Source organism: Epinephelus moara, chromosome 20, assembly GCF_006386435.1.
Source record: "Epinephelus moara isolate mb chromosome 20, YSFRI_EMoa_1.0, whole genome shotgun sequence".
Taxonomy (NCBI): Eukaryota; Metazoa; Chordata; class Actinopteri; order Perciformes; family Serranidae; genus Epinephelus; species Epinephelus moara.
In genome coordinates this window covers 22,579,010-22,591,444 of record NC_065525.1, presented here as the reverse complement: position 1 = coordinate 22,591,444, position 12,435 = coordinate 22,579,010, and the positions used below count along the sequence as shown (strand labels likewise).

The 12,435-nt window shown below is 44.4% G+C and overlaps 1 protein-coding gene across 1 annotated transcript; it reads right to left on the bottom strand.

The window, feature by feature from the left end:
- Positions 1-6,906: 6,906 nt before the first annotated feature.
- On the bottom strand, positions 6,907-12,080 carry lrrc4.2 (leucine rich repeat containing 4.2). The gene is made up of 3 exons (XM_050072556.1): positions 10,888-12,080; positions 10,674-10,800; positions 6,907-10,519 (listed from the first exon to the last, which is right to left on the bottom strand). Exon 3 carries the CDS (start codon positions 10,396-10,398, stop codon positions 8,398-8,400), a length of 2,001 nt encoding a protein of 666 aa, XP_049928513.1. The 5' UTR covers positions 10,399-10,519; positions 10,674-10,800; positions 10,888-12,080; the 3' UTR covers positions 6,907-8,397.
- Positions 12,081-12,435: the final 355 nt, after the last annotated feature.

The window sequence follows — 12,435 nt, the reverse complement described above, 5'->3', positions numbered from 1 at the left end:
CGTGCATCTCTATTCGAGAGTTGGAAACTGTTGGCGAGTTTGTCTGTCTGTAAACAGGCAAGAAACTGTGTACTGCAAACTGTGGTAAAAACTAGGGATGCACGAAATTGGATTTTTTGGCGATATCCAATATGCCGATATATCACAACTTATTTGGCCAATAACCAGTACCGATATTGATATATCCAGTATGTTCCCCATTTAAGTGATCATCAAGTCTCTTTGGTAGTGGAATTAACATCATATTATACATGCGTACTCTCATCGTGATGGCCCACCAGCAGATGGAGACATGAAATACAATATTTTTCAATGTATGTGATTTTCATTCATTGTGCAAAATACGAAAAAGCAAGTTGGCCGATTCTGATAGTTTATTTTAAAGCTGATATTGGCCGATACCTATGACGTGCATCCCTAGCAAAAACCCCAACTGAGACACATATTTGAATGCACTGTGTACAAGCCCAAAGAATTCTCCCAAGACCGACATAATAGGCATATCAAACATGACTTAATCAGAGAATGCTACATTCAGAGTAGGGCCTGATTTGGAAAATCCAAATGGGATATGCTTTTTACATGACCTGTATCTTAAATGGTATATTATCATATTCGGAATAACGGTGTAGTAATAACATGCATGTCTATGTGGCCAGTGTCTGACGTCTTGCTGGACCACTTTGCTTACTATTCCAAAAAAATTGTGAAAATACGGCATGAAGCTTCTGACATAGGACTTCATCATAGTAAATATCAAAAATAAGAAATGACAGCTCAAGGTCAGACAGAGGCCAGAAACCATCAGCATTACAAGTTATTTGTGTTAATGGTTATTATAATTATCACAACTCATAGTTAGGCCGGTTCCCTTTTCACAAAATCAAGATCAAATCAATGATGGCTTAAACAATTTTTCAAATTAAGTCAAACGCATTCTGCACAGTTTAGGTATGTTGAAGGAGTAACGTTGTCTTTAAAAGTCTTTGTTTTCCTCTTTAGCCTACAGTCAACAAAAAGAAAAATTTCACAGTATCCTTTGTTTGCTTCTATGTAGGTGTTCGATTCATGTACTACAATTACCCAATGTTTATGGTGTATTTTCCCTTTAAGAAACATTGCATTACTTTATTAAGTTGATGAACTTGAAAGAAATTGCTTCCTCAAATCACTTTTACCATAACAAGGCGTAATTGTTACAGCTCTGCTTTGTGCAATTTGTGACACAGTATAAATGATTACTTTTTTCCTTTTTCACATCACTCTGGTCCGTCTTCCACAGCATGAACTCAACACATACCAGCCAGTGAATAGGCCCATTGAGCTTTATTTGGAGTGGCTGTCTAACCAAGGTCCTCAAAGTAAATATGAATACAGTACATTCTGTCAGGGTCACAGTTAGCTCCCTATTCACACAGCTCCGTGTCTACCACAATTTCCTCAACAGCCAATCACCATTGCACTGGAATCCAAGGGAACCATAGCAACTGTGAGGCCTTGGATGTTATTGGCAGGGTCAATGGAATGAAAGAGAAAAGAGACGGAAGTCAAGTTTAAAGAAAAAGAACCCAACTGAATCTATGCAACTGCCAAAACTGCCACTGAGCTGTGGAGATTTGACAGCGAGTCTGTTGATGAACCTACTATGAGCTCAAATAGAAACCGCTTTAATGGCTCATTGGCTTGATGCAGCTCACAAAGCCCCTATGTACTGTTTAAAATTTCACTGAATTGTCTGTCTCCATCTCTCTCTCTCTCTCTCTCACACACACACACACACACACACACACACACACCCTCAATATGTCTGGGGTGGTTGGTGGTGAGTCACCCATCTTGCTCACTCTGAGAGAAGGAGATTGGTGCCAGGTACGTGAATGATAGAGTGTGATGTGCTTGTGATGTTTGCAGATATGCTGCCTTTGCTGTATTTGTATTTACAAAGATAAAGAGATAAAGTCAAAGATAAACTTGCGGTTCATAATTTGGACTCGCTAATGCAACAGTGGGAACTTACAGGGGCTAGACACAGCAACAACACCTGTCTTATGTAATGCAGTCTGACACAACAGTGCTCCCAACTACAGCCACAAAACTAAGTCTATGCGACAGAATTCAACACACATTCACAGTACTTCTTGCTGGTATTAAATATGTGACTAATCATGAGCCAAGCAACAGAAAAAAAATCTTTAAACACTTAGCAAATCTGTTTCATCAACACTGTATGGGTGTGGTTTGATCAGGCTTGATTGGCAGTGGTGTGTCTGTTTGGCAACATAACCAAACTTCAAAAATCTGTGATCAGATTGGCATTCAAAAACATTCTGAAATGCAGATTGATGAAAACTCAGAGCCCAGTTAGAAGAGCAAAGACAAAAAAAACAAAGCTTGTGTCCAAAATCCCTCCCTGCTTAATATGCAGTGCACGCTGTCCGCCATTTTATTTATGTCCGAATTAAATGTATCCGCTATGTCGTGCCCTCATAAATTCCACAATGGAACGAAAAAAGTAGCGTCCGTGACATGTGCACCACTTTCTGCCAGCAATCCCACAATGCAATGTGCCACATTTTATGGATGCAAAAATTACCACTGTGTGCCTCTTCATCTTTCAGCAATGACGCAAAATGATAGCAATTTACTGCTCACTATAGAGTAAACGATTGAGCGTCTTTTATATAGGGAGTATTGAATGAGTGAATGAAGGAGTGGTTCCGGATGCAGCCAAAAACAGAAATCTCCCTAATAAAACAACCGGAATGATTCTAACTTTGTTGGATGATGGTGCACTCATATAGGACTACATCACTTTTATAGAGCGTGATTAAGAAAATAGGTTTTTGGGGTTCTTTAAACTTCACAAGGTGGAATTTATTAAAGCTTTAGCACCGGATTATAAAGGTGTTTCTGCTCTTGTGTGAAGCCCCAGAACAGGGATCTCATCATCACCATAAATGAAAGCGTACATTTAATTAAAGCTACATGGCTTAGCCGCAGCGGCGTCTACTGCAGCCCGTCCTTGATAGTGCATTTGTGCTTTTTTTTTGAATTATTTCTTGTGTTTTGTTGTTTTTGTTTGCCTCTCAGCGTGTGTTCCTGCATGCCTTCTGCTTTAACCTCCCCAGCAGTGAGTGGGAGAGGTTAAAATAACAGAACAGTGGCTGTCACTGCTGTGGAGGACACTCGATTCTCTCACACACATACACGTGCGCGCGCACACTCACGCACACACACACGCTGCATGCGAGATAGAGAGAGACAGACTGACTGACAGAGAAAGAGACCTCCAGGAACAACCTCCAGCTGCCACCCCTTATCCGGAGCTGCACTGGTCCAAAGAGAGCACACTGGCCTACATTACAATGACACTGACATATACTGTACACTTCTATACAAGACTGCGTGTCTGCTTTAATGCGGCATAATGGCAGTTTCAGATTTTGCAACACCACCGTAGAAAAGACTATCTTGTTTTATTATTCATGAATCATGTTACGTGGACATGCATACATAAGTGTAATGACTCTGCATGTTTATGATTTAACCCGCAGTGAATGGAGGCAGAGGTGAGCGGCTGGGAGTGAACGTCCTTCCCTATTACAGTAAAGTGAGGTCAGTCTCATACTTTCTCCAGCCTGTGACAGAAACTAGGCATCAGCTATAATTTGTTCATACTCTCAAAGGAATAATATTCTGACAGCATCATTTTTTTGAGTAGAAGGTCACTCACCTGGTGCACACAGTCATGTCGAGGAATTAGGAACGATGCATCTGAGCTGTGATTCACATAATATATACTGTAAGTCTGTTTCTGCCTCCTTCCATATTTTGCCGGAGTAATTCAAAGGACTGTTATGCAGTGTAATCAGATGAATTTTCTTTGTTTGCTCTCTAATTCAATTTGCATACAATATTTTCTTTGTTAATTATGTGGAGAAAGTGTTTGGGAAATTGCATCAAAAGGGAAAAAAACATCACTTAACGACGATTTTGTGTGTGTGTTTACGTGCCTCTGTTGCAGTCACCCTTTTACTCCCATTAATCTCCTGTCTTTGTTGTCTTATTTTACCTTGACCCAAAAGGACCAGTCTAATTGAAAAGCACACAAAACACACTGTTTTTAAGGCTTTGATTTAAGCTTATTAATGTCCTTCAAACTGACATTTCCAGTGTGTTCACTTCCCATTGTTCTTGTTAAACAAATTGGAGTTTATTTTGTTTTATTTCACTTTTATGGCTGGCTGTAATGTCAGGGCTGTTTTGTATACTGACAGCAAAAAAAAAAAAAAAATCCTCTTAATTCTTGTTTTAAAAATGTGCATTTATCATTTGTGGGAGAAGATAAGACAAATTTAAGCTGCTGGACGTCTAAAAATGTGAGCATAAGCTCAGGTCAGGCCAAGGTATAGTGCTATGGTAAAGGGAGTGCAGTCAGGTGTAGGCTGACTAATCAAGCGTTGAGAGAGGGATGAGAATTGAGTCTAGGCCATTTCTCACTTCTAAGAGGACCATGGATCATTTCTTACAATCCCTTTGTGGGAGCAAAAAGGCATCAGTCAGTGGAGAAACTGTGACAGAATTGCTGCGGCCCGCCACCTGACCAATACCTCTCACTGCTGGGAACTTCATTAACAGATATGGATCTGAGGCTCAAGGACTTGTTCCCAACAAACCCTTAACCTCATAGAACGCCGGCCGTAGAGCCTTATCCCAAACCCTTTCCTGTTGTCTCTCTGCAGATCCTATCTAGCTGGAGTGAGACACGCTGTATAGTGGCAGCTTAGCCATTCTTTTCACCTCTTCCATCCCCTGCCAATATGGATAGCATGAGCCTCTGACATACTGCTTACTTCAAAATGATGCATCACGTCTTTGGCTGAGGCTTTATCAGTGAGCCCATTGGCTGAAAATCAATGGTGGGGGGGGGGGGGGGACACGGGGATATTAGCGAGCATGCTCCAAAAGACTATGTAAATCTGCAAGAGTTGCTGTGCCAAACAGATAACACGAGAAAGAAAACGAAAGGAGGAAGGCGAGAGTACGAAGTGGCCTTAAAACAGAGCATCGTCGTGCTATATTGAGGGGGTTTCAGTCGATGATTTTAAGTCAATTAGCAAGTGATAAAAGGGAGGGGACAGAGGAAGGGAGACGGCAGCAGTTATGACAAGACATCTTCACAGCTCATTTGCAACAAGGCAACATACAGCCAAATTCAAAGCATATGACTGACTCAGCTGCTGGAGATAAGACGGCAGCCACCCCAGAGAAAAGATTCATATTAACCCTGCTGATGTTGTCAGGGAAGGACTATTGTCTGGGACCTTGTTTTCAGCAGTAATCACAATGGCCATTCCACTCCAGCCCCCAGCCTCTTCACCCTCGACACTGGTGCAGCAAACCTGAATTGACTGAGTGGTTGATAGTATTATGTTAAATCTGGACCTGCCTCCCCTTTTGATGTTAACACTGAGGAGGAGGAGAGAGGGGAAAAAAAGAAGAAAGGAAGTAGTTGTCAGTGTTCTTGTATGTGGCTGGTTATCGGGCACATTAAAGGCTTCACAAAGAGCCAATAGCCTCTTATGAAGGCAGTAGCACGGCCGGAGCCACGCTGTGCAGGGGAAATAATAAGAGTCTGCTCTTTTGCAACCCACACATACTGTAACAACCAAGAACACTCGCTTTTGTCAAAGCAAAGAGCCACCATCGCATTCTGGCGGCGGCTGAATATTTAGCAGCGTATTGCGCTCACATTTTGAAGGAAATTAAGAAACACTTGACATAGTCATAGGAGTTCCATCTGCTTGTTGAGGCCCACCTGTACTCACACGCTGCCAGGTGTGCTGCCAGAAAATACTAACACCTCTCTATCCGTCCATTCAGAGCTGAGGAAACCTCCAAAACAAAAACACCATTAGAGGAATTTCCTTTGCGCCTGCAAGATGTTACACGCCTTAATTTGTTTGAATGTACAGTACGTCCTATTTGAACAATATATATATTTCAAAAATTAAGACAAAACTCCTGAGAAATATGACTCCCACTCAACCTGTATTCCAGACTGTTACATAATTGCTGTCCCTGTTTTGTTTCACTGCACCGGAGGAGTACCTACTGTAATGCAGTCATCTTATTGTGAATGTCAAAGGAAAATATGCACATATACATGTAGTAAATGCCAGTCAGTGTCTCCCAGCACATTATTAACTGGCACTTGATGGCACAGGAAGTTCAGCCTGCGGGTTTTAAATGAAGCCTTGGTGTTCCTGTCAACTCACCACGCTCCATAATTATCACAGGGGTCATACTTTAATTTCCTCTTTATCCCCAAATAGCTTCAGCAGGTGCACTTTTGCCTTGAAACATAAACCTTTTAAATGACCAGTAATCTGCAGGGTTGAATAGTATTTGTATAAATCCCAACAAAAGAATGAGGAGTGGTGAGTGGGTTGTATGGAGGGCAACAAATTAAGGTCATAGGTAAGGCGTTTCAGTCACTAAAGAGACTCAGCTTGCTTATTTATGAGGGCCGGCCTTTTAACTGCATGACGTCAGGGTAATTCAGATTGTTGAGAAATGCACTGGCACATACTGCATCTGCAATGAACAGGTAATAAAAATCTGTCTGCTTTCCCATTGTCAGATGATATATTTAGTGTATTCTGGAAGCATTTGGTTTGCTGAAGTAGGCCTGTGTCGCACCTCATATCATGGTTAACCACCCACAACTGTTTTTCTTCTCATCAAAAACACAATACATAATATAGATATATGTATATTCCACTTGGTAAATGTCAGATTCTGATAGGAGCTACAACCTGCAGGTGAGCATGTAAGGAAAAGAAACCCACAAACTGTAGAACTGTGGGATACATGTATTTTTTCCCCTTCACAGTCACTGAGAAATCAATGTTAAGAACTAAGCTGAGGCATCAAAGACCAACAGCCTATCTGACCTGCATAGAGCCCCACTGTGGGGTATAATGCAGCATTGTACACCAGTTACTTAAAGACCCATTCATGCAGACACTAAGTAAATGCATAGGACCGTAAGATGGGGGGTTTGGGGTAGGATACGATTTACAATACTGCCTCCAGCCTTTACGATTAAACAACTTACACACAAATGGAAATATATTCAGAGAGAAGAAAAAACATCAGATGAAAGTGTTTCTGATTAGAGAAATACAAACCAAAGGTTTTTATTTTTCATAGCCTCCTTTGTCTCTCCATAAAAATAGTGTTGCTCAAAATAAACTGTTAAAAGAAAAAGAAAGTCATGTTTCAATGTAGTCCATGGAAAAGCCCCGGTATCAGACATTCATTTGTTTCACTTCAATCCTCTGTTTTTTTTCTCCAAAAGCAGAACGGTCAGCAAAGCCCTGTATCACTGCACCACATGTCTGTTCCTTTTGAAAAGCATCGGAATGAGCCCTTGCAGAGACAAGTCAGGCAACTGCTGTAATGCATTATTAAATTAGCCCTAAACACTACACAAGCCATTAAGAAGCATGTCAAAACCTAAGGGAAAAGAAATAACACAAAATGCAACCAATAACAGAACAAAGTATTTGCAACAACTGTTATTAGCCTGCACTTCATCTTTGCCAGTTAAACCAGTGGGGAATCATGTGCACACTAAATAAACATGTTTAGATACGCTACAACTAAGAAGCACTGGCACTGTCAAATAAACGCAGCTTAGCTCCAGCAAACAGAGGGTTAAACCTTAGCTGCAGAAATTCACTGCAGTCCAAAAGCATTTGGCTGATAGCTACTGAACAGCACATTCTATCTGTGCCATTACGCTGCTATCCTTGGACAAATGTTTCTATCTATCTAGATTTTGCTTGTGTGTCTTTTTGTGTTCCTAAGTCTGGAAATACCATTTTATTGCATATAATATTTGGCACAGTAAAAACTGGAGCTTACATTTGGGGCTGTATTTAGAAACTGGTGCCTGTATAAAGAGTTTTTTCTTTTTTTACTGCATCCTAAATATGGTCAAAAAACAAACTAAATGCCTCTTTTCCTACAGTAGACAGTACCACCTTCTATTATCAATCACAAAAGCAATTCAGTATCTTTGTCTTTTTTAAATAGAAGTCACCAGTTATTAGAAAATAGTTTCAATTTACTTTCTTTTCTAATATAATCTGCATGTCTCACCACTGCCTGACGGTAGTTTCATTTATATATATTTGTATTTTTTTCATATTTATATACTTATGTATAGGCATGTACAAGAAACAAAAAAAACTGTCTCTGATTTGCACTTCTGTACAAAAGAAAGTTACCGTTTTGTTCTTTGTGCATTCTATTGCATGGACTGGTGAGCAGATAGGTGGAGAGGAGAGGTTGGGGCAGAGTCAGAGATAGATCCAGAGGGAGCATTACTCAGATTTGGGTCTCTTGAACCTTCTCCTTGCCGTGAGTAGTCTTAATGACGTAGGGATCAGCAATGGTGCTGATGTGGCTGTGATGCTGTCTGACTGAGCGATGAAGAGAGTTGTTCTGGGTCCAGTGGGCTCCGTAGCCCCCTTGGCGGGATGAGGAGGAGGAGGACACGTACCCAGGCTTAAAGGTGTTGCTGTTGTGTTCCACTAATGTAGGCAGTACCAACCCTGTGTCGTCAGAGCCACTAGATCCGGAGGTGGGTGGTGGAACGGGAGGAACTTCTTCCTCCATCTGTATGATTTCTATGGTCCTGGCTGCCGCCACCGTGCTCCTCTGTTGATGCCGCTTACGCAACTTATAGAATGCTATCAACATGGCTGCTGCCAGCAAGGTAACAGCAACAAAACAGCCAATGATGATTTTGGTGGTTTTCATCACCTCATCCAGGCTGGCGGCTGGCCCACTAGGGATTCTGGCAGTGGGGATTGACACCTGCCTTGGAGTCTGGGTGCTTTGGAACAGCACAGTGGGTGTGGAGATGAAGACGGGCTGAAAGACAGAGGGCGAGGCAGGGATAGTAGGCTTGGGTTTAGGGGTCTCCTCCACTGTGGGCTCCAAAACTTCCACGGTTACGGTGGTAAAATAGGACAGATTAGACGTGTTGAGTTCAGCATTGCTGACGTTTAGGTAGGCCGAGGCATTGGAATTTCCGGCCATGTTGCTCACCATGCAGGTGTAGACCCCCGTGTCTGATGGGAGAACGTTGGAGAAGTTGAGCGTCCCATCGTTGAGGACAGATATCCGTGGGTGAGCCGAGCCATGGGTCAATACAGTCCCATTGGGGAGAAGCCATCGGACTGAGCTCATGGCAGCTGTGCGGCACTTCAGTTCTGCCACCCTCGCTGCCGAGATGTTCAGATCTCTAGGAGCATCGAGTATGAATGGTGCCGAACACTGAAAGGTGGCCTGATCAACTTCCACCAGGTATCGTCCTCTCATGTGGACCGGGGTGTGGCAGCGTCCACAGCAGGTGGAATTTGTGGGAATGTATTCTCTGAGCCACCAGGAGAGCCACACTACATCACAGTCACATCGCCAAGGGTTGTGGTGCAGGTGTAGCTCCACCAGGTACTGTAGAGGGGTGAAGAGGTTATGGGGGAGGGATGACAGGTTATTATGGGCTAAATTCAGCTCTACCAGGGCTGTGATGTCATCAAAAGCATTCCTCTCAATGTTAGTGATGGCAGAGTTCATAATCCACAGTTTACGTAGATTTTTAAGCCCACGGAAGGCCCCGGGCTTCAGGTCAGGGAAAACATTCTCTGATATCTCTAGCTCCTCCAATCCCACCAGTGGTGAAAGATGAGGAAACTCCCTCAGGTTGCACATCCCCAAGTTGAGATACTTGAGGTTTTCAAGGCCCTCAAATGCCCCATCAGAAATGTACTCCAACTTCCTCAGTTCTCCCAAGTCCAGTCTCATGAGGGAGGGGACACGGTTGAAGGCATAAGACGGGATGCTCTCAATGGGATTGTTTCTAAGCCACAACTCTCTCAACTTTGACAGGTACTCAAAAGCCCCACTGGGAATGACTGTCAGTCTGTTGTCGAAGAGCTCCAGAGTATTGAGGCTGGTCAGGCCATTGAAGGCCCCCACTTCAATCTGTCTGATAGCATTTCTGCCCAACTGCAGTACCTCCAGGTGATGCAGGTGCCTGAAGGTATCTGCCTGTATGGTCTCTATGCTGTTTTCCATCAGGTTCAGGTACCTGGTGTTGGGTGGGATGTTCGGGGGAACCCTAACCAGGCCTCGGCGGGTACACACCACCTTGCTGAGCTGGTTAGTGCAGGAGCACACACCTGGACAGTTCTGTGGGTTAGCCGAGCCCAACGCAGGGCCTGTGGACTGGCACATACTGAGAGCAGGCACCATGAGAGAGAGCACGGCGAGCAGGGCTGCGTTCCAGGTAGGCTGCACACTAACCTGGCCCAGAGGACTCATGGTGTGGAGGGCTCATTATTCTGCATGGTGGGGGGAGACGGCACACACCAGAGGACAGACCACCCTAGCCTGGCTGGAGCAACTCAAGGCTCCCAAGTTCCATCGACAGTGCAGGATGATGCTACATCAAAATTGATGTGTGTGAGAGAGAGAAGGGAAAAAAAGAGGGACAGAGACGGAGACAGAGTGAGAGAAATTAATACAAGAGAAGTAGCAGAGGAAAAGCAGTGCAGCAATGTAAGAAAAAAGGTTGAATAACAGTATCAGTGACGTACCTCATTAGTTTGGAAGTGGTCCTTTTTGCCTCTTTCCAAATGTTAAAAGCAACAGTCATGCATCACGTTCATTTATAATTTCCTTCCATGGAGAGACAGCAGATTGATGTTTTCTTGTTTTTCCTCTCTGAAAAAGTGAGGTGGCCCTCTATTAGCCAAGGGTACAAAATGGCTCCTGGTATTAAAGACTGAAAGCAGCATGAAAAGCACTCACAGGCAGAGGTAAGGCCATGAAGGCTTGGCAGGTGCCTGGATCCCTTCTGCCCCCACTAACTGCCCCCCTGCCAGGCTGCAGACTCCAACATGCAGCTCCACTGTGGATAAATCACAATGATCCATAACGCAGTAAAACACGACAGAGGAGGAGAGAAGAAGTGACCAACTGAAATAAATAAAAATCCCCAGTTCTGTCGGCTCCTGATACATGTGTTGGCTCGTCGGCTGGTCGCCTGTTTGGTGGAGAGACCTCCCTCACTGTGACTTTGCCAAGGGCTAGTCGGTCGCTGATTAGCCCCGTTGTGACAGAGACTGAGAGACAGAAAAAGGCTAAAGAACTCCCGGCACAGTCATCCCCCTCTCCTCTCCTCCTCTGTGTTCCTTTTGCTTCCTCCCAACGTTGGGCTGGCCCTGGTCAGAGCAGCTGCAGGCTGCCGTGTGCACAGTTAGCAGTAATCCGTCTATTCCTCCTGGGGGGAGGGGGGGTTGGGGGTGGTGGGAGAGATGGTGGCGCTGGGTGGGGGGTGGAGAAGGGGATGCGCTGCACTGTTGGAGCTTCGCAAAAGGCTGTCGGAAGAGAGAGAGAGAGCACTCTTGTCCTCTTCTGCAATGAGAGAAAAGAGAGAGGATGACGCTGGGAGGATGTGTGTGGAAAAGGGCTCCGTATCTGTATCCAAAAACAGAGAAAGGTATTGAGGATTCTTCTCTCCACTCGCTGTTTGTCCCCTGGGCTGTCTCCTGCAGTGTTCTTCTGCTTGCTTATTTGTTAGTTTTTCTCCAGGGCTGAGGTAGTAAGTTGTGGCAGTTAGCCATGTGTGTGGCTGTCAGACTTGCGGCTGGCTGGTGGACTACTGCAGTAGCCAGAGTAGAACAGAGAGAGAGAGAGAGAGAGAGAGAGAGAGAGAGAGAGAGAGAGAGGGAAAGAGAGACAGAAAGAGAGAGATTGAGAGGGAAGGAGAGAGAGAACCACTGACAGATCAAGAGCAAGAGAAAGATAGAGTGCGCGAAGGAGAGAGTGTGTGTGAGAGAGAGATGGAGAGGAGGAGGCACGCGAGCACTCAAACAGGCAGCCCACCGTCACAGAAGCAGCAGGAGCAGCATTCTAATCCACATCTCCTCTTCTTGTTTATTCTCCAATCTCTCTCTTTTCTCTATTCCCCCCCTCCGTGTCGGTGTTGCAGGCAGCTAAGATGCTCGCTCTGCCCCCTCCCTTTGTCCTTCAGTGGGAACGTGAATGTACTGCTGACGCACTCCTCTCAGCTGCTCAGCCAGCCTCAGAGCAGTGCATTGGTTTGATGCAGTGTTCCTGTGTATTAACACATTCAACCTCCCCTCCTCCCGTATCCCTCCTTCTCCCTCCCCTCACTGTAACTATCTTCTCCTCTCTTACTCTCTCTCTTCCTGCCTCCGTTTCTCACGTGTGCCGTCCCTCACCGTTTGTCTTTACTCTCACTCTCTAGATGACTTTACCTGTGTCGATCCTCCCCTCTCCCATGCTGCCTGTCTCCTCCAGCCTATCGTTAAAATGGAAAGTCTCCAAATCCAA

Bases quoted from the DNA above. Each gene is read 5' to 3' on its own strand.
- lrrc4.2 (XM_050072556.1), bottom strand. From the start codon at position 10,398: ATGAGTCCTCTGGGCCAGGTTAGTGTGCAGCCTACCTGGAACGCAGCC.